This window comes from Podarcis vaucheri (genome assembly GCF_965113315.1).
Source record: "Podarcis vaucheri genome assembly, chromosome: 9".
Classification (NCBI taxonomy): Eukaryota; Metazoa; Chordata; class Lepidosauria; order Squamata; family Lacertidae; genus Podarcis; species Podarcis vaucheri.
Window position 1 is genome coordinate 75,215,825 of NC_138767.1, and position 23,004 is coordinate 75,238,828.

Sequence of the window (23,004 nt, forward strand, 5' to 3'; positions counted from 1 at the left end):
GCCCTTTTCAGTTCCTCAAACGCTCGCTCCGCCTCCCCCGTCCAAACAAACTTCTTTTTGCTGCTGAGACAGTCCGTGATGGGCGCCGTCAGGTGGGCGAAGTTTCGGATGAACTTACGATAAAAGTTTCCAAACCCTAGGAACCTCTGCACATCCTTCTTGGTCTTGGGTGTTTTCCATTCCAGCACCGCTTGAACCTTGCCGGGGTCCATGGCCAACCCCTTGTCTGACAAGCGGTACCCCAGGAATTCCACCTCCTTGGTATGAAACTGACACTTCTCCAGTTTCACCCACAGCCTGTTGGCTTGCAGCCTGCTCAACACTTCTCTGACGTCTCTCACATGTTGCTCCTCATTCTCCGAATACACCAACACGTCATCTAAGAAGGCCACGCAATTCTTGTAGAGCAAAGGCCCCAGTACATGGTTCATAAAGGCTTGAAAACACGCGGAGCCTGTTTGTAATCCAAAAGGCATCACGAGGTATTCAAATGCCCCCAAAGGGGTGAACATGGTGGTCTTCCATTCATCCCCTTTCCTTATACGTATCAGGTTGTACGCCCCCCTTAGGTCCAGCTTTGTAAAAATCTTTCCTTCTCGCACCCTGGTCAAAATATCATCAATCCTGGGCATAGGAAAAGCCACCGGCTCTGTCACTGCATTTAGGGCCCGAAAGTCACATACCAGCCTCGGCTTGTCCGTGTTTTTTTTATCCACAAAAAACACTGGGCTACCCCCCGCTGCCTTGGACTCTCTGATGAAGCCTCTCTTCAGGTTCTTGTCAATGAACGCTCGCAACTCCTGCATCTCCCTGTCTGACATGGCATACAACTTGCCTACAGGAAGCTGTGCTCCAGGGAGTAAATTGATCTGGCAATCAAAGGGCCTATGCGGGGGTAGTTGGTCCGCTTCCTTCTCGCTGAACACGTCGCTGAGATCAGCATACTGTGGTGGCACCTTCCCCTTCTCCATTACTTCCGTCCCTGCTAGGGTGGCTTGGGCCCCTGCTGACCCCTTTTCCGCCCTGCAGTGTTCTAAGCAGTGTGCGGAACCGAAGGAAACCACTCTTTGATGCCAGCCCACCAGCGGATCATGTAGGGCTAGCCAGCTCATTCCCAAAATAATGGGAGCGCCTCCCAAGGTGGCCACATTAAACGCTATCAGTTCTGTGTGCCTTGCCACCCTCATTATCATTGGGACGGTCTGCAAGCTGACGCCTCCTCCCAACAGTTCCCTGCCATCGATCGTGGTCACCTGCAGGGGGTTGCTTAAAGGGATAGTCTGTATCTGGTGCTCAGCAGCCAACTCCTTGCTCATGAAATTGCAGGAGCTGCCTGAGTCCAACAGCGCCTTTATTTTTAGGGGGTGTCCATTTTGCAGCTCTAGCGACACTTCAATCACTAGAGCAGGTCGAGGAGCTTCTGGCACTGGCACTTGGGGAAGGGGCACTTTCACTGCTCTTTGGCCTGGCTGCAGTGCCCTGCTGGCAACCAGGCGTTGGCTTTTACCTGCTCCGTTTCTCCCTGCTCTTCCCCCTCAACAGCTCCCACCATCCCTTGCCATTCCTTCCTCTGGGGGCAGACTCTGGCAAAGTGGCCTGGCTGTTGGCAGAGATAGCATTTCCGGGCTCCCTTTCCCTCCTTCTTCGCCCCCTCACTGGGCTTTGAAACTGCGCGCGCGCGGGCTGTTCCGATTTCCATCGGCTCTGCCGGCGGGAAAGCTGGCTCAGGAATGTCTGGAATGCGTAACTCCTTCCAACGTTCCCCTCTCCCTTCCCGCCTCTCCAAGGCTCTTGCCTCCTGGCGCGCTCCAATGGTCAGCGCAGATTTGGTCAGCTGATCCATAGACACCGCCCTGGGGCTCCTGGCCAGCTCGTCTTTCACAGCTGAAGAAAGACCTTCTTCAAATAGCATCTGAATGGGTGCTGCCGATAAATCCCACCCCAATCTGTGAATCAGCATGGTAAATTCAGTCCAGTACTCACGGACAGATCTGCTTCCATGCTTGCAAGCCATTAGCTGTCTGCGCACCACCCCTTCCTCAATATCGCTGGAAAACATGATATCCATTGCACGAAAGAATTTCATAGTGTCCTTTAGGATATCGTTGTGCGTTGCCATCAGGGGTCGAACCCAGTCCCGCGCCCCCTTCTCAAGATGCCCAATTACGAACGCAACTCGCGATTCCTCATCAGGGAACTCATCAAACTGCACATTCAGAGCATATTGCATCTCAGTCCTAAAGGCATGGTAATCCTTGGGGTCCCCCCCAAACTTCTGCACCAATCCTGGTACCTTTCTGGGGAACTGAGTGGTTCTCCCCTTTTTGTCAGCATCCTGAGCCCTTCTCTCCTCGAGCCTCGCCGTCTGCAGCGCAAGTTGGACCTCCAGAGCTTGATACCTTTCTTCCAAGCTTGGACCAGCTCCAACCCCTGCCTCTCCGGTTCCGACTGGGTTGCTCATGATGCTTTCTCCTGCACAGGCAGCGTACAGAGACTGTCAGACTGCTGTCAGGGGATGGTTAGCTGCTTGTGCTTAAAATTGTGCCCCTTCAGAGTTTGTGCGACCCCACAAACCTCTGTGTGTGACAGAGCTCCTCAGACATGTCTGCTCTAGTCACTAGTAGAGTCTGACAGTGGCTGTCTGCGGAAGCGCTTCCAGCAAAGAAGTTCCTTAACGGAAACGCGTCTCCTGGACTCACGACGTGGCAGCTTCCGGCGAAGCATGGGTCTCCCTGCAGTTGCTTCTGACACCTCCCCGCTATTTTCGCTCGAAGTGTCTCTCACCCCTTTCTCTCCCCTGCTGCTTCCTGCCTGGGCTGCTGCGTCTCTCTCAGCATTACTGAGATCCTCCTCCAGAGACCCCGCGCTCCCCCTGCTGGTCCCTGCTTTGGCTGTTGACTCTCTCCCAGTCTCTGGGAGCCTTACCACTTCCCTTTCCTCCGATGTCAGTTCCCTGACAGATACATATGCTATAATGTTATTGTTTTAGTTAAATAAATTGTTTAAATTGTTATTAAGGAAATGATTATTTTTCTCCTTCCAATAAAGTACAGCAGAAAAGTTGTCCAAATATAAACAAAAATTTCATAATTACGTGTCTTTGTATAGTATAACCAAATCAGTAATTTTGGATATAACTGTAAAAACTACTCTGAAAATTTATTATTCCAAAGATGAAACCTTCATCTGGTTGTAAATATTAAGATTATACCAGCAAGAATGAGTCTTTCCTGTAAGAAAATGATTTAAATCAAGTCTTACTGACTAGTGATTTAAATCGTGATTTAAATCATGATTTAAATTGATTTGATTTAAATCAAATCCACCCTGTCTCCCACCACCACCACCACCACCACCACCACCACCTGCTCCAGAAGGTCCCCAACCCATCACAAAAGTGTCCACAGATGGCAATAAGGACAGTAATTTTACAAGGAACAATAAGGGATTGCAGAACGGGGATGGAGATTTAAGTCAATAGCAAAACCTCCACCAATATATCCTCATTGAGGTAGTATCAAACTATGGTGGTTTTTTGCCTAAATAAAGTGATCCTCTAACAGATGGAATAAACCCATTTGTGGCCCTGGGGAAAAAAATTATCTGACAGGCAATGCATACCAGTCACAACATGTGGAATGGTTAAACCGGCTTTGCTACACAGACTGAACGATGGAGGCCAGAAAATCCAGCTCTACAATTTTCTAATTTTACCTAAATTATTTAGCCACATTATTTGTTTTCATGCTAAAATGCATTGTCAATTGCAAATTCTCTCTCAAAGATATATAAGGACCAAAGGAGTATTTTATACAAAATATTTAATATAAATAAGTAAAATCTTAATTATACTAAAAACTATTCAATTCTAAAATTCTACAGATTGTCTATTACTACTTAATGTTTCTCACTTAATTTTAAGAATAAGACATATTTAGGGACACCTGGAAGGATCCCTACATAGATGCCTGACTCTGACCCAAGGCCACAAACCCTCCTTCTGCAGCTTATATTTATTTAGTCACCTATTGCTACTGCTGTTACTAGGCATTTGACTGCCTTTTAGATATGCCAATATTTGAAAATTTGAAAATCTGATATACCAGTTCGGGGCCCAGTGAAAGTCTAGACTGTTCTATTTCATTTGGAATGGTTTTACTTTTATTTTTTACTTTTACTTTTTACTATTATTGAAACGGATTTATTTATTTAGGTAGGTAGGTAGGAAGGAAGGAAGGTGAGGTGTAGAAACAATTTTTAGCAGACCCAGAGCCAAAACCCAGCAATTAGGGGTGCATCTAGGGGGAGAACTGATCAGCTCTGAGCAGATTCTGGGGTTCAGCCTTGCTTCTGTTCTGGATTTGGTCACCATGGTGAATGACCTGTGCTGGGAAAATGACGGGCGGAGCCAATCCTACTAATTTTTCTGGACCTCCATCATAATATCCTTTTGGACCACATGTCAATATGTGAAGGTCTCCAGTTTTTGTTGTTGCAGGTCTCACTCTCCACAGGGAAGAGCATAGTCTATTTCTTACTGGTTTAATTGGAATCTGCATTAAGTTTTGATCAGATTTTACCATTGTTCTAGTAAATGAATGACTTAAAAGTGTTCTGTCTAGTGCCCTTTGCTCATGTGCTTTGTATTTTCCCAACAGCCATTGGAAGGACCCTCATTCCTCGTTATTTTAGCACTGTCTTTGAAGGAGGTGTGACAGACCTGTATTACATCCTAAAGCACTCAAAAGAATCATACCACAACTCCTCCATCACAGTGGACTGTGATCAATGCACCATGGTCACTCAACATGGAAAACCAATGTTTACAAAGGTAATAGGAAAGATTAATATGAAACATGAAATTGTTGTTGGGTTTTCAGTGTCCCTTTTCAGATTACATTAGAGATTAATAACTGGTGGTTTGGTGGGGGTTTTTTATCTGTGGATGGCGGAAGTGATTCCAGATAACTTGAATTTTAATTTGCTAAAACTGAAACACCATTGCAGTTGAAGTTCTGTTAAATAATACCAGAAAAAGAACTTATGTGAAAATTCACACTATTGTACACAAACTTCAATCTTCAGTCCATTTCTGATTTATTGCTTATAACCATAGGTCATTGGCATATAAAGAAAAGATGGACATTATATAGCTATTAAGATAAGAAACAAAACAAAATTAATTAAGTGCAAATCAGTAAAAACCAAAACCTGGCAGTCAAGCCAATGAATGAAATCACAAAGTCCAACTCAACCAATTATATAATACAGTTATATAATTCATATTTATATCCATCCAGACAGTTATAAATAAATAGTACTGAGTCATTAACTTCAGGTAGAATTCAATCTTTGAACATTTTTTTTTATTTTTACTGCATGACTAGATCCTTGGTCATGAATCACAAACTGGGAGAAATCACAAGTACTTTTTTATATTCCAAAAGAAACACAACACTGTGCAACTCATATATAGCAAGAAAGCCAGTGCTCCAATGGTGTATGAAAAAACAGCTAATAGTCACACATAAAAGGTGTGTTCGTACAGACACCAGATTTTCATGATCTGCTTCATTTTTATTTTTTTTTAAAGAGGGAAGAGTCACATTAATTGGGCCACCACACATAGTGTGTGTTCATATTACTGCCTTGCAGACTTTTCACAGACATGTTATTTGCCAGTGTGAGAACCGGATGCTGGACTAAATGGGCCTTTGGCCTGATCTAGCCATGCTGTTCCTATGCTGGAATTCAGTTCCCATCAGCACCAGCCAGCATGACCAATGGTCAGGGATGGTGGCTTAAAGTTTGAAGTGCCTCTGCTACAGCAGCAAAGTAACACAGGTAGGTTTTCGCCCCCAGGCAGTGTGAGAGGTGAAGCTATGACATCTCTCATCATAGACCACCAGCATTATCCAGCATATGTCCCTTGCACCTTTTTCCAAATTAAGGATGTGCTATGGCTCCAGGTGTTGCAGCCAATACAATTTTCTCTGAGGTTATGTTCCAAAGCCAAAATGATGTATAATCCAAACACATTGGGTTCAGTGGCAGGTAGGATTGCCCTTCCCCTTTCCATCCCCTTTTTACATGTTTAAATTTTTGGTCATTCACATAAAACTGAATGTACACAAGTTAAATGCACATAAGTTGCGAGTTACTTGTAGCTGTCTTTTCTCAGGACTCTGGAATTTGGTTTGTGTGCTGGTAATTCACTGTTAGCGGTCTGGCATTGGTAGATCATTGGGCTTACAGTCTTCCCATTGCAACCATCAAGTTTTAGGATTATGCCTACGAACCACTCCCATCTAGCTCTGACCTATGGCATGGTTCTTGAATCATCCATGTTACTTCCATGTTTAGCCTCCAGACTGAGTAGCACCAGCCTTAAGATTATGGCCCAGTTGACTTAATGCAATATTTCGTAAGAAATTGGTTCTCTGGAATGTTTAACCCTCGATTAATAGAATAGTTGAATAGATATTATCCTTCAGTGGCCAGGCTCTGAAGTTTCTCAGGGAGCATAGATTTCCCTGTCCCCACAGATCAGAAGATAACACCCTGTTTTATGGGCCTTCTTTTACCAATGTGAGACCAGTTTCGGCAGGGCCTCTGCTTTAGAGCATTTTTTCCAGGGGGGCAGACCTATCAAGCCATGTTCTGCCGGCTGAAAAGATTCCCATTCTTAAACATTCTTCTTTGTTTCTGATATGGTGCCACCCAAAATTTCTTAAATTATTTTCTTGTTTATTTGCACCTATGAAGCTTCTATATGGACAGCAGTTTTTAGCATTCTTGTTTTGCATGTTAATTTCTGTGTTCCCTGTGGGAGTGAAAAAGCACCAAATAAAATAAAATAAGATAAAACAATAATAATGAACTTCTGCTGCATAGGTCAGCATGTTGTCTTCTCTTTAGTAGATAACTACCCAACTGATTGAAGCAAAACTAAATTGGACTTTGGGTGGGTGGGGGAAGAATCTTTCCAAAACAAAGTGTTTAGAAAATTTCAGTGGTTCATCTCAGCACCTGAAATGTAGCCTAATTTTCCCCATAGAGAAGGGCATCATATTAGATTTTGTAGCATTCATGGAAGCAATATTGTTTCAACCTGAAAAATTGCATATTTAGCCTATAGCAGCCCCAGTAATGAAAGATGGAGGTCACATTTATGGGAAAGTTCTCCTGTTCCAATAGCATTGAAATGAATAGGGACCACTAAGTCCAGCATTCTTAGCAGTTATGCTGGAGACAGGCAAAGGGTATAAAAACCCAAACCAAATGAAAGTGGGTTGGAGAAGAAGTATTGCTTCGGCAACTGTGCTGAATTTTCATGTTCCAGCATTTTCAAGGCAAAAACTGCCTGCCGTTAGCACAAACAGCAACAAAACTAGTTATGGAATCATAGAATTGTAGAGTTGGAGGGACATCTAGTCCGGCCCCTTGCAGTGCAGGAATCTTTTGCCCAATGTGGGTCTCAAAGCCATGATCCTAAGATTAAGGATCTCATACTCTACTGACTGAGCCATCTTGCCTCTCAGTTTTGTGTGTGTGTGTATGATTTGCAACCCCCAAATAATGCTGCTTCAGTGCCTTTTTAATGCCTTTTTTTAAAGCTATGTAATTCCAGCTGATAGATAATGTAAACCTTACTGTCATGCTCCTCTCAATATATGTCGGGCTGCAGGATTCTGATCTCTGCCCCTGCATCCAACCACTACAGATAGACTAAAAGGTCAAAAGAGTCCATACACACCTAGAGTTGTACAAGTATAGGAGTCCTTCTCACCTTCTGGAGAAATATCCAGAAACTGGTGGCAGACCCTGTGAGTGGTCACTATCTCACTTGCCTCCAGGTCTTCAGTTTAGTGATGGCTTCATGGCACCACATGCCAAGGCCCCTTGGCAGGGATGGAATCTACCAAATAAGGAGAAAGTCCAGGGTTGCAAAATAGGGCTGCCATATGCCCGTAATTTTCCACACATAGCCAGGATTCGTCTTTCGAAAACGGCGTCCAGGCAGAATTTTCGGAAACCAGTTAAAATGTCCGGGGAAACCCTGGGCGTATGGCAGCCCATATCGGAAGTATTGAATTTTTGGTGAATTTCTGGGGAAATCGCTTCATCCATCCTTCTGTCCACCCAAAAGAAAGCTCAACAACTTTTGTGTCCGGATTTTCACTTCTTGAAATAGGGCAACCCTTTGCAAATACATTTTTTCAAAATGAATTCCCTCATTCCCATTCACCTCTAATTGCTTTCCACCATGTATACAACACTTCTTTTGTCTCACTGTCATTTTTGGTCAAAAGGGTTCACAGGCTTTTATTTTATTTTTAACCCTGCATAGCCTTTTTACTAGAATCAATGGTAAGATGAGTTTCCACAGCATGAAGTGTAACGCCTGCCTTCATGTTTAAAACAACTGTCTCTTTCCAGCCCTATCTGACTTTGATGGCATGGTAGAGATGGTTTTTATTTAAGGCTAGTGACGCTTGTGTTTCCTTATAGCACCACGTAAATGCATAAAAGATCAGCATTGTTAAAAGTGTAATAACAGCCCGTGTGCATAGCTGAAATATACTTTTCCCTCCTGCGCATTTGAATCAACAGTCTGTGTCTCAGTCCTGGACATAACACCAGTGATCAATTTATGTTCCTTTACCTTATAAAAAGTAAAGGAGCACGTTACCTTTATGAATTTACACAAACCATCTATCAAATAAGGATTTTGGGCAGATATAAGAAACTCTAAGCAATAAAAACTGAAGGTCAGGGAAGAATTTATTACTTTGTAAAATTTACATTTTGTACAATAATAATAATAAAAATAATAAAGCTAAAGTGATGCTGTTCTCTCTCCTGGTGGTGGAAGTTGCAGAATCTTTGACAATTAAGCAAGACAAAGAAGGGGTTAAAAAGCTACTGGTTAGTTTGAGAAATGTTCTTTTTTAGTTTTCTTTCTTTTTTCCCCTGGCCTAGTCTGGAGTTGCCACGTGATCTCCTGAATGCCTGCCAGCCTCTTTCTTGTTGATCCTCCAGAGACCATCTGTGCTGGGGGCATTGATTAGAGTGTGTCTGCCGGGATTACATCTTTTCTGTTGCCATGCCAACTAATCAGCTGATTTTGGTTACCACAGAAACAAAATGTCAGAGCTCACAGCACGGTAACATGAATGCAGCACAACAGAGAATGTTTTCTTAATTGGAGACCTTTTCATTTTGGATTTTATAGGAAAGGCAGCTTTGGGGGCAGGGAAGGGAGGCAGCTCCGAGTGAGATTTTGGCTTAATTGATTAGAGAGAAATAGTTTGGTTTAGAATTAGAAAATTAGAAAGTTAAATATCGTCACGTAGTGTGTTTGTTAGATGTTACGATCTGCGAGTTAAAAATGGTCCTACTTGAAATCATACACATGGGCATGATCCATTGATTTTTAATGTAGATTTGCTACAACCCAGAGCTTGCATTTCTTTTAAATCTGTGAGTTTACAGTAACTGTTGGGACAGGAGACAGGACTAGGTCTCATCACCTGGTGGGTACAAAGGAAGAGCCGAAAAACCAATATCCACATTCGCTATTGTGACTCACAGCCTTTACCAGAACCTATCTTTAATGAATTTCTGGTCCTTTCAAAAACCAACCTAAACTAGCAGGCACCACCACATTTAACAAATTCTGGCAAGTTAATAACATGTGACTCTATGAGCCTGAAATTTATTTTCTTACTAAAAACAGCAAGAGAAACTCATTGAACAGGCTTGTAGGGTATACACGGTGACAACTACAGAGGGAAAAGCTTATAACGTTTTCAGAAAATTGCATTTTATACTTTCCTAGATAATGTCTCGTTAAACGAAAGTCCCTGAACACATGAGCTCTAGGTTTTAAACAGTATGTTAATGGTATTCAAACTACAGAGAGATCAGCCATTGCACTGAAACTTTAGACACTAAACAAATGTACCATTTAAAAAAAAAAAACGTGGAGAAATTGTGGATCATTTTCTAACAGTGGCTTTGTGCAAAATGCAAGTGCTGCTTCTTACACAGGGCCAGCTCAATTCCTCCTTACCTATCGCAGCTCCCTGTGCAAAATCCTATACTATTCCAGAGGCTCCTCAACTGTCAGGGAGGACCAGGGTCAGAGGAGGGGAGGGGGAATGAATTTCCTGCTATGTCCTGTATAATATTTGTAGGTATAAATAAAATTCACATCATGTCCAATGATTGTCACTGTTAAGCAACAAACATCTATCAGAATTACGAGCAAAAGCGATGGGAGTAAATTTTCCATCTAAATATTTGATGTGAAACTATGTAAGGTACATTTGGTCTGCGGAGTTATCTAGTCCAATATCACCCAATGGCCAGCCAGTAAGCCCATGAATGATGCTCACGAAGGCTACATCCCTGTCCCACTCAGTTGCCCACCAGGAAATGTATACTCAAAGGCATGCCTATGCCTCTAAACCTGGAAATACTGTTCAGCTGTCATGTCATATAGCTGTTGACCTATCATCCAATGCAAAGCCATCAGATCTTGTGGCAGTGAATTCTGTAAGTTAATTATGCACAATAAGAAGAAGTACTTTGTCTATTGAATCTATTGTCTATTAAATCTACTGCCAATCAATTATTTAGTGTGTTCCTGAGTCCTAGAGCTGTGAAGGTTAATCAAAGCTCAGATCTTTTGTCCAGTGTGCACCACTCATTTATAAATACCCTCTGCTCTTGTGTATTTTATTACTATTCACTTACAGTATTCCTTGGTAGAATATTTCCAGTCCTAGGCCAGGGGACAAAGTAATAAAAAAATAAACTGAGAAACATAACAATACACAACAATTAGGTAAAGGTAAAGGGACCCCTGACCATTAGGTCCAGTCGTGACCGACTCTGGGGTTGCGGCGCTCATCTCGATTGGCCGAGGGAGCCGGCGTACAGCTTCCGGGTCATGTGGCCAGCATGACTAAGCCGCTTCTGGCAAACCAGAGCAGCGCACGGAAACACCATTTACCTTCCCGCTGGAGCAGTACCTATTTATCTACTTGCACTTGATGTGCTTTCAAACTGCTAGGTTGGCAGGAGCAGGGACCAAGCAACGGGAGCTCAGCCCATCGCGGGGATTCGAACTACCGACCTTCTGCTCAGCAAGTCCTTGGCTCTGTGATTTAACCCACAGCGCCACCCGCGTCCCAGCTCATATAAACAGGCCCAATAAATAACAAATTGGCAATTCTGTCACAGGGTAAGCAAGCAAACCTATGATGACAAGAATCAAATTTTCAATTAAAGCAAATATCTAGGTAAAAAAACAAACACAAGATGAACAAACAGATTAAACAACCTATGGTCTTGGCAACAGCTCCCTCTCCTTGTTTCATGTATGGTAGCCTGCCGCTCTGTCCCTCGCACGTAGAAGGCCCCACTCTGAGCCAATGGCCTCTCCCTCTGTGGCTTTTGAGAAACATAAAACTTTCACCCACACTCTGCGGCTTATCCAGGCCTCATCCTGAGAGGTCTGAATGGTTGCCCACAAGCATCCACAGCAAGAAACTCCCACCTCTTGTCCATAGCAGGAACAGAACAAAAACAGACACACATACACAAGAAAAATTGCAAACAATTGTGGCACGTTTTTCCACCCTAGAAAAACTTTGGTAGCAAAGTCTCCTTGCTTTAACAACCCTTAAATATATGAGAGCCCTGTGCTTCTTAGCATCTGCTCACGCTAGCCAACATACATAGTTGCTAGTTCCCCCGGACACTCAAGGGGCAGGAAACTAAGGGGTGCTGCTTACTGGGTCAGGAAGTGGATCCTGGTAATCAGGAGACAGAATGAACATGGGATTTAAGATAATTCTGCTTAGGCTGGTATTTAATCGTATCTTAATTTGGGGTGTCGTATGCACCCTGACTCTTCTGCAGATGGATGGTTTTTATTTGTTAAATAATTAAAATAAAAACAGCCCTAGTATACAACAGTAGAGGAGAATTGCTTTGGGAACAAGCAAAATAAAAGCTCTCGGAAATACTTGAAGCCAAGCGAGCCCTGGTTTTGCTGTCAGGATCTGTCAGTGGAAGAACGCTGCCTCCTGTCCAAAGAGAACGCTTTTATTCTTCCAAGGTAGCCATAATAAGCAGACCTGTGCTTTTGGGTACAGCACAGAGAGCTACTTACTGTATGAGCAGCAGCTACAGATTCCTTCCTGTTATAACATGCATAAAAGTCACTTCTGTTTTTATTTTATTTTATATATTATATTTGTATACAGCCCTTCATCCAAGCATCTCAGGGCAGTTTGCAGAATACAAATACACAGTAAAAGCATAAAAACAAGGACCGAAACGAAACAAAGCAGTTCAAATTTCTTGGAGTTGCAGCTCCTTCAAACTGTTCTTCTTGTGATTCTCTTGCTTCTCTTGCTCAAGGAGGGCGTGTAACTTCAAGGAAGAAGACCCACTGACTGTCAGTGGATGCCCTCCTGAGGCTTAGGCCATAGCAGACGTCAGCCCTAGTTCTAGAGGCCTGCAGTCAAAGACTTGGAGGGACTGGCTTTGTTTTTTTCAAATAAGTATGTGAAATTTCATCCCGCCTCATCTCTGCAGCTCTTGGACCTGTGTGGCTCTCTCTCTGTTTCTTCCTCTCATGCTGCTCTCACTTTTGTTGTCGTTTAGTCGTGTCTGACTCTTCGTGACCCCATGGACCAGAGCACGCCAGGCACTCCTGTCTTCCACTGCCTCCCGCAGTTAGGTCAAACTCATGTCTGTAGCTTTAAGAACACTGTCCAACCATCTCGTCCTCTGTCGTCCCCTTCTCCTTGTGCCCTCCATCTTTCCCAACATCAGGGTCTTTTCCAGGGAGTCTTCTCTTCCCATGAGGTGGCCAAAGTATTGGAGCCTCAGCTTCAGGATCTGTCCTTCCAGTGAGCACTCAGGGCTGTTTTCCTTAAGAATGGATAGGTTTGATCTTGCAGTCCATGGGACTCTCAAGAGTCTCCTCCAGTACCATAATTCAAAAGCATCAATTCTTCAGCGATCAGCCTTCTTTATGGTCCAGCTCTCACTCACCCATATCCCTCTGGACCACATTCTCTTCCAATCCCTAGCTCTCTCTTTTCCTATGCCAAGCAGTTTCTCTTGCCTGGTTGTCTTCCCAGGCTCCTAACCTAGGGCTAAGGTGTTTTTCTCCCCCTCCTTATGCTGACCAGCATAACCCTCTGGAGCAGCTATGGAGCTCAGTAACCAGAAACCCTTCTGCCTGCCCTACTACTTTGTGCTATTAGGGCAAGTTGCTCCCAAAAACTTCACCAACATTACTACTACAGCTTTTAATGCAGATTTTAAAATATATATATATTACACCCCCCTCCCCCAGTAATGGTCACATTGTCCAAGTGCTCAATCGTGATCTACCGCAATCTAATTGCGATCGATTGCAGTCTGTCCCTGGTTGATCCTGGTCTCTCTCCCCAATAAAAGCTCAACAACTCTGGTCAATCCAATGAGTAGATCACTCCCAGTTTATTTATAGTGGGAGTAGATCGCAGTCTCTTGGAAGTTAGAGAGCCCTGGTTTACACTAATTAAGAATATGTTTTTAAATATTGCCATAAACAACAGAGGTGCTTCTGTAAGATATGCTATTCTTAAATTACCAAATCAGGTTCCAGAATTTGTTAGGGCTCCAAAGTAAATAAATGTTCCCTTTGATTATGTCCTCCTCTGAAATTCCCCACTTCCTGTTCCTGATCAGCTGCTGGTTATGCAGTAGAGCCACTTTGAAAAGCCAGCCCAGGACACAGAGAGAAAATGTGCCATCATTCCTTTCCTATATCCACAGGTCCCTCCAGACTCTTCTTTCGCCCCTCATTAGTTCCATGGTTCGCCCATCTTACAATATCCCTCGCTATGAGGCATCTGACCTATAAAAGGATTATCTGTCGGGTATGCTATAAATTCTCCTCTGGCTCCGATTGTAACGTGGGAGAAGAATTCAGGGGCTCCACAGTACTCCTTTTTGTGTGAATTAAGCATTGTGGTTTCCTGGTGCTCAAAGGAAGCCCAAGCCTAGAGAGCTTTGAATGCAATTGCGAATACAAATCAGGCGGACAGAAATGTTTAAACAAAAAGAATCAGTGAAGGAAACTGGGGCTAAAACTTTTTCAAAATTGAGAAGTGATTGGTGTGCAATCCATTACAGTGGTGCCCCGCAAGACGAATGCCTCGCAAGACGGAAAACTCGCTAGACGAAAGAGTTTTCCGTTTTGGAGGTGCTTCGCAAAACGAATTTCCTATGGGCTTGCTTCGCAAGACGACAATGTCTTGCGAGTTCCTGCTGGTTTTTTTTCCTTTCCCCCCTTTTTCTAAGCCGCTAAGCCGCTTATCAGCTGATCCGATCAGCAGATAAGCCGCTAAAAGCCGCTAATAGCGCTAATCCGCTAATCCGTCAATGGGCTTGCTTCGCAAGACGAAAAAACCGCTAGATGAAGAGAATCACAGAACTGATTATTTTCGTCTTGCGAGGCACCACTGTATACAAGCCCTGGGGCACCAGGAGGAGATGAAGAGGAACCCCCAAAAGGACAAAAAAAAAAGGATTGAAAGATAAAATGGAAAGCAAAAAAATAGATAATGGGAAGGATGAAAATAACTATCAGAAGAATGACTACCGAATGTGACACATACCAGAGTAAACCTAACAACCACTTGGAACATGTAGAACTTTTATAGCTCAGCAAAACAGAGCAAAACAGATCCCTGGTTGGGAGCGGTGCAAACCCACCACCACATCTGAAGCCTTGCCACCCAGGTCAGCCAAGGCAGAAGGTGGGGTGGCTTTCATACATGGGTTTGCTGCGGCTGATTGGCCCAAGAATCCAGCTCCATGGGGGAATCCATTCTCTGAAACAGCCTCTTTGGGGGCTGTCTGCTAGCCGCCGCCAGTAGCAGAACCGCAGGCAGCCATGGTGAAGTCCCCACTTCTCCTGCGGCGATCACACAGGGTCCCCGGACTTTTCACCATCTATTGATCCCTGTGCCACCACTTTATTTCTCGCTGCCACCACCCAGGCCCTACCTGGTACAATACTGAGTCCAGTCAGGGTTAATTGGAACATAAACTTCTGTTTATTTATTGCAGTTTAACAAGCATGTGGTTTCATAAACGGTATCGGTCAATTACAGTCATGGGATGCCTGTCCAGACCTATAACTTCCGCTACCTGCTCTCACTCACTAAACCACCTCTCAGATATTTACTCATCTTCCTAGCTCCTAACTGTTCCTGACTCAGCTTATTTCGCTACACTAACTCAACCTACCCCCAAACTCTATCCCAATTCACTCCCACACCAACCACCCAACTCCCAACGAACTCCTCCCTTCGCCCCTTCCAGAGCTGGTTTTATAGTCCCTCTGACTCCACCTCCCGGGTTATGATTGGGTAACCTGTTTAACTATTTCACCTCCAGCATCTCCTCACCCCATGATGCTCCTCTCCACCAGCAGAGAGGAACCTGCACATCATGCTACCCCACCACCCACCATCAGCGCCAGGGGGTTAGAATTGTGCCCTTTATGGCATTAAACATCACCAGCCATTTTGGAGGGAAACAAAAAATAGGATTTAGATTGCACAGACCTATAAAATCCACAGCCTGCTTATTTAATTGTTCATTCTTAATTCCTCCCTTTTTCCAGAGGGGATACAATTTCCCCAATAAAGCTGAATAACAAAGTATATTGGCATTTATTTAGCTTGCTTAGGACTGTATTTTGTTTGGTTTCTTTTAGTTTTATAGAGGCTCCTCAAAGAAGTGTGTGTGTGTGATTGTTTATTTTCCTTCCTTTTTCTTTATTTCTCCTAGGTGTGCACAGAAGGACGTCTTATCTTGGAATTTACATTTGATGACCTTATGAGAATAAAAACCTGGCACTTTACAATTAGACAATACAGAGAGTTAGTCCCTCGCAGTATTTTAGCCATGCATGTAAGTAATTGGCCAGAATTGCTTTTTTTTTAATCCATTATATTTTGACTAACAATCCAAACCCACCATTTGCTGTCACAGCCAGTTATCTTAGAGTTATGCGCATTGTAAACAAGGATGTTATGTTGGTGTGTCACAAGCATTTGTGGATGTAAATAAGTAGACAGACTAGTGTCTCCCCTACTTAAGCTGATGCACACTTTCTTTCTGAATTAAATTCGGAGGCACATTTCATTCTTATATCCATTAAAGTTATTTTTAAAGAGTAAGAATACGCCACCTTAAATTTTAATTTTAATTTTATTTTTTACATTTTTGGGGACTCCATCTGCACCATACCTTTAAAGTGTACCACTTTAAATAGTTCCCTCAAAGAATCATGGGTACTGTAGTTTTTTAAGGGTCCTGAGACTGTTAGGACAACCCCTATTTGCCCCAGAGAACTACAACCCCCATATTTCCCTGGGAAGGGGGATTGATTGTCAAACCACTCTGAGCATTGTGAGAATAGTTAACAGACTACAGCCCCCAGAATTCTTTGGGGAAGCCACGGCTATTTAAAGTATGGTTACCAGATTTTTTTCCAATGAATCTGGGGGCACTTTTTTTTTTAGCTGAGTAGCAACAGGGAGTCAGTAGTGGGGATGGTGAGGCAAAAGACCCTTGGCCCAGGCACGCAGGCATATTGTATAAAGGTGCAAAGCCCTTCTTTCACACCCTGTGAAACATAAATGCGCAGAGTTTTTAAAAAACTGGGCAACAGCACCGTCTACCCATGACTCCCACCTCCCCCAGTCTCCTGTCCCTTTCTCTGCCATGTTTGCCCAGTTTTTAAAAAACTGTGCATTTATGTTTACAGGGTGCAAAAGAAGGGCTTTGCACCTTGCCTGGTAGAGAAACCGCACACCTTGCGCCCCTCCTGGGCAACGGCCACCCACCCACAACTTCTGAGCCTCCCCCGATCTGTCACAACAAAGGGGGAAGGGGGCAGGAGATCTGTACTGTACATCCCCAGTTCCCCTTTGGCAGTGGCGACAGCAGCGGCAGTCAGCAGCCAGAGCCAACTGCGCTACCAGACTGACTCTGGATTGCTGAGGCTGCCGCTGCCACGTTTCCCGGGGGCAGATTTGCAAATCCGGGGACTGTCCCGGGGAAACGGGGACGTCTGGTAACCCTCATTTAAAGTGGTACGCTATAAATGTGTTATGCAGATGGGACCTTATTTGCTTGTTACACAGGTGTCGGCAATCTCTGCATGAGTTACCTTTTGCCCAGCTGGGCTCCAAAGGTACATCAGCACATGACAGAAACAGTTTTGAAGTGCATTGGTTAATTGCATCCTTCTGAACTCTGCAGCACCCATATAGGGCATCGCCAGCCTTGTCCCAACTGTTGCCCCAGGCCCATGTTACTCCTCTGTACAAAAAAGGGATTAGTCTTAGTATGCTTCCTGCTTTCTCTTCCTGCGCATTTCACATGCTTTCCGTTGGTGATACCATAGTAAAGTAAAGGGACCCCTGACCATTAGGTCCAGTCGTGACCGACTCTGGGGTTGCGGAGCTCATCTCGCTTTACTGGCCGAGGGAGCCGGCGTACAGCTTCCGGGTCATGTGGCCAGCATGACTAAGCTGCTTCTGGTGAACCAGAGCAGCGCACAGAAACGCCGTTTACCTTCCCGCCGGAGTGGTACCTATTTATCTACTTGCACCTTGACGTGCTTTTGATCTGCTAGGTTGGCAGGAGCAGGGACCGAGCAACGGGAGCTCACCCCGTCACGGGGATTCGAACCACCGACCTTCTGATCGGCAAGTCCTAGGCTCTGTTATTTAACCCACAGTGCCACCCGCGTCTGGTGATACCGTACTACACCAGTAGATGAAATCTAGCATCCCAACGTTGTCTGCATGTTTGCTTTTGCTCTCGAGCATATTAATTAGGGAGTTTCTTTTTTCCATTGGTAATTTGTAAGGCTCTAACTATTTTTATAGTAGGGTCCCCCCCCCCCGATTTGTTTCACTAACACTTAGTTGCTATGATACTGTGAGGTAATGTGTGTAAGAAACCCTTGAGGAGAATGGGAATTATTCCCGCAGTGGAATTCAAATCCGTGCTCTCGTGCAAGCAGAGTAAGCTGTGATCCAAGAAAGTCCTAGTTCAAACCTTGCCCATTCCATAAAATAACTAGATGACCTCAAAACAAGACACAAGTCTCATTTTTAGCCCCTTTACTTCATTGTGGAGACGACAATGTTAGTCTTCCTTACCCTGTTGTAAGGTTTCCTGATATAACGACTAGTCTAAAGTATGATTTTCAAAAAGCTTAGCAGTACCAATGCTAATAACCCAGTGTTTGGAATGAAATGGGCACTGCACTCTCCTTCCCTCAGTGAATTAGTGTCTAATGTTCAGTATAAAATCTTGGATGCTTTTTATAAATTGGCAGCTTGCTTTCAGATAGGATTGCCAATTTTTTAAGCATGTCCTTGATTTATAATGTTACTGTTGCATTTCTTTCTCACATGAGCATGAGACTGTCTCTTTGTTTTCCGTTACAGGCACAAGACCCTCAGGTGCTGGAACAGCTGTCCAAAAACATCACCCGCATGGGTCTCACTAACTTCACCCTCAACTACCTCAGGGTAAGCTTACCATGAGCAATTTTTGAAAAGGTTACTGTCACAGCCCTCAGAAGCTCTTCTGTAGCCTAAAGACCATGTGAGTTTTGTCACGGCCTGCCCCATAATTTCCCTTCATTTTCAAACCAGTTTCCTGGGGAACCTGGGTTCTGTTCTGCTCAGCTCCTCTTCCAGGGTCGTGTCTAGCCAGGTAAATATGGAACAGAAGTAAACAGAAAGAAGGTAGCCCCTTGAAGGTTGGGAGTAATGAAAACACTAGTTAACTTTGCCTGAGAAAGCATCTCCTTGGCGAACACAACAGTATTTCAAAACTATAAGTCTAGAGAGACCTGCAGCTAAACATCTGGCTGATGATTTCAGATCAATATTTAGCACATCCACCCACACACCGGCTCTTGACCTCCTGCCCCTCTATTATTTTATCAGCCACGTATGGGAAGCGGTTTGCTATGAGTGCTGTCAGCCAGCAATGCAGTGCAGTTGTGGATGGAGGAAAATTCATCAAGAATTTCTGGGGTCTTGAAATCCATCAGGAAACAGCAGTGGAGGTAGGGGATGCTTCAGTTAGCCCTGTGACAGTGTGCTGCTGCTGGCTAGCTGGCTAGCTACCATCAATGCTATCCACAAGGTGCAGCAAGCCATTTGTCGACCACATCCCCTGCCCACAACAGTGAGCAACTGATTTTTTTAAAAAATAAAAGTATAATAATAATAATAATAATAATAATAATAATAATAATAATAATAAATTTTATTTATATCCCGCCCTCCTCAGCCGAAGCCGGGCTCAGGCCGGCTAACAACAATAAAATAGTACAACATACCAAAATCATTCATTATAAAATTAACTCAAATCAAACTGATGGCAACCACTGCGCCAGAGCTCTGTGAAGATTGCCAAAGGAGGGAGTCAGTCTGTGCCCTGACCAAAGGCCTGGTGGAACAGCTCTGTCTTGCAGGCCCTGCGGAAAGATGTCAAGTCCTGCAGGGCCCTAGTCTCTTGTGACAGAGCGTTCCACCAGATTGGAGCCACAGCCGAAAAAGCCCTGGCCCTGGTTGAGGCCAGCCTAACCTCTCTGTGGCCTGGGACCTCCAAGATGTTTTTGTTTGAAGACCATGGGACATACCAGGAGAGGCGGCCCCGTAGGTACAAGGGTCCTAGGCCGTATAGGGCTTTAAAGGTTAAAACCAGCACCTTAAACCTGATCCTGTACTCCACCGGGAGCCAGTGCAGCTGGTATAGCACCGGGTGAATGTGATCTCGCAGCAAAGTCCTGTAAGGAGTCTCGCCACAGCATTCTGCACCTGCTGGAGTTTCTGGGTCAGTCTCAAGGGCAGCCCCACGTAGAGCGAGTTACAATAATCCAGTCTGGAGGTGACCGTCGCATGGATCACAGTGGCTAGGTCAGGGCGCGAGAGGTACGCCAGCCCTTGATTCCCAAAGCAATTCCGCACAGAGTACTTTAAAATTAGCAACAACAGAGCTTAAAAACAAGGCAGGGGATATTAAAACACACCACCAGTAGTTAGAGCAATTGTGAACAGCCTCAGGCACTAAGACCTGAATCTTCAGATGGTGCTGAAAATTCATAAGAGACCATGCTAGTTATATCTCAGAAGGGAGGAATTTCATCCATGCTTTGCCCCATGCTTTCTAGACACAGGTCCACACTTTCGCAGTCCATATCTGAGCAACGGTTCTTTGCCTCACTGCTTTCCACTCTTCCATGTCGAATTGGAACAAGCACAACAATTTGGGTTTTCCATGGATCATAGAGAGCGTTTCACCAGGATTTGCCTTCCTTGTGACTGGCCTATCATATAAGCAACAAACAGCCACCACAGATATCATAGAATTGGAAGGGACTCTGAGGATCTTATCGTCCAACCCCCTGCAATGCAGAAACATTTAAAAGAGAAGATTTTTGTGAGGAAAGCTGTAGGGCACCCTCCCCTCAGTGCTAGATTTATGTACAAGCTAAACAGGCTATAGCTTCCCCAAAAAAAATTTAAAGGAAAAAAACCTGGATGTACATTTCTAAAATGTAAGATAAAAAAACAAATAAAATGAAACCTTCATACAGCAACAGTGTTGTGTAGGATTCTATTTGTTATGTGCAAATGGTTTTAGATACCTATTAGGTCCATAAATTACCATATGACATATATTCAACACAAAAAACAGCGACAATTTGTTGTTGACAAAAGACAAGTGGACTTATAAAAGGCCCCCATTACCTTCGGTAGCTTAGGGCCTCATCACACCTGAATCTGGCCCTGCCTCCACACACACACACACACACACAACAAAAAAAACTTCAGACATGGACTGGGAAAGTGAAGACTTGTGCCTAGAAAGCTCTGAGGAAAATTAGTGTAGATGAGTCCCGAGAAAACCTCCCCAGTACTGCCACATAGCAATGTTCAGCTGGGCTTTATGACTGAGTAAGGCTCGCTTTCTCAGTTACTCAGATGCTAAGCTTGGTTATAAGGGACGTGGGTGGCGCTGTGGGTTAAACCACAGAGCCTAGGACTTGCTGATCAGAAGGTTGGCGGTTCGAATCCCCGCAACAGGGTGAGCTCCTGTTGCTCGGTCCCACCTCCTGTCAACCTAGCAGTTCGAAAGCATGTCAAAGTGCAAGTAGATAAATAGGTACCACTCCGGCGGGAAGGTAAACGGCGTTTCCATGCGCTGCTCTGGTTCGCCAGAAGCGGCTTAGTCATGCTGGCCACATGACCCGGAAGCTGTACTCCGGCTCCCTCGGCCAATAAAGCGAGATGAGCACCGCAACCCCAGAGTCGGCCACGACTGGACCTAATGGTCAGGGGTCCCTTTACCTTTAAGCTTGGTTATGTCTAAAGAGGGCCATGGTGCGAAGGCAAAGCTCACTTCTTAAGGCAGGTGCACCATTCCAAAACCATTTCTCCTTTCTGGTCCTTTCCCTGAGTTTGTACTGCATTGGCTGTAATGTGTTTATGGTGGGAAAAATGAACTTTCTTCCATTGCAGTTTGATCCTTGCAGAGCATCTAAAGTTTTGCTCTTTTACACGCTAAGGGTGTTCCCTTCTCTGGTCTCACTATGTACATACCGAAGTGTCAATTTTGGGTTCGTGTGGCAAGGCTTAAAATGCAAATTGTCTGCAGGTGCAGAATACTGTGAAGCAAATGCAAAGTGGCAGATTAGCTAAAGTCTTAAGATATGCCAAATAGATTGTAAAAAAAAGAAGGTACAGTAGACAAGTCATAATTTTAGTAACACGCGCAGCTCCACGAGTATTAGCGATCCATACTCAATTCCAGTTGCTTTGCATGGTCACCTTTTTTGTCCCTATTAAAACTGGAGAGCAAGAATTAGAGAAGGGTGGAATTAGCAACCTTAAGGCATCTTTAATCCTAACTTTCCCCAGTTGAGGACTGAACTAGGTGTTCATTCCAGGTGTAGACTTGGAACATAGCAGGGGGCAAGACCTTATGCAATGTGGGTGTGTATCTAAGGCAGGCATAGGCAAACTCCAGATGTTTTGGGACTACAACTCCCATCATCCCTGACCACTGGTCCTGTTAGCTAGGGATGATGGGAGTTGTAGTCCCAAAACATCTGGAGGGCCAAGTTTGCCTATGCCTGATCTAGGGGATGACCTATCCAGGGGAGAAGCAGATGATGGACCTCAGTGTTGAAATAGTCTCCGTGTCACACAAGGACCTCACATGCTGGGTAATCAGAAACTTAGATAAATGCAATACTGTTATATAACGGCAGGGGTGGGCAACTTCTGGGCTTCTAGCAACTTCCATCAGTCCTACCCAGCACAATCATTGATCAGGGATGATGGGAGTCTTACTTCAGCAACAGCTGGAGACCCTCTGGTTCCCTGACACAGGGCTACATAAACATGGAGGGGAATTTATATAGTGAATATGGAGGACTGGGGTTAAGGTAATTGTATATATTTTGGGGCAGGGGAGCCAGCGATTTCACTTTATGTACTTGGAAGCAAACATTCTCCTCAACTGACATACACAAAGCTATATCCTGCACAGAAGCAATTTTTAAAGTCAGCACTTCACATTATTTTAGTCAAATATTTTTGACTTGTTAACATTGTTTAATATGCTTTTAAATAGGTTTTTAAATTTATGCAAATAAAAGGCATCAAATTTTCTTTCACTGCATATTGCAAATGTTGGTCATAATCCTTAAGAAAAATTCCACTGATGGCCAGAACAAATCATTTTTATTCTCCAAGCCTAAAGTAGTTAACTATGCAGACGCAGAAGCAGCCAAGCGCAAAAGCAATAGGAGATAAACTTTGGTTGCCATAGGGAACTGTTAAGCAAGTGTAGACTATAGCCTTCATTCTGTGTCTACAATAC

At 44.2% G+C, this 23,004-nt stretch overlaps 1 protein-coding gene across 4 annotated transcripts in view; it reads left to right on the forward strand.

The window, feature by feature from the left end:
• Nucleotides 1-23,004, forward strand: part of LDB2 (LIM domain binding 2) — a 235,000-nt gene that overhangs the window by 175,164 nt on the left and 36,832 nt on the right. For all 4 annotated transcript variants that reach the window (XM_082237458.1, XM_082237459.1, XM_082237460.1 and 1 more), the window contains exons 3-5: nt 4,659-4,831; nt 15,871-15,993; nt 18,549-18,632. In XM_082237458.1, coding sequence (XP_082093584.1) covers nt 4,659-4,831; nt 15,871-15,993; nt 18,549-18,632 — 380 coding nt within the window. The remainder of the gene's footprint in view (nt 1-4,658; nt 4,832-15,870; nt 15,994-18,548; nt 18,633-23,004) is intronic.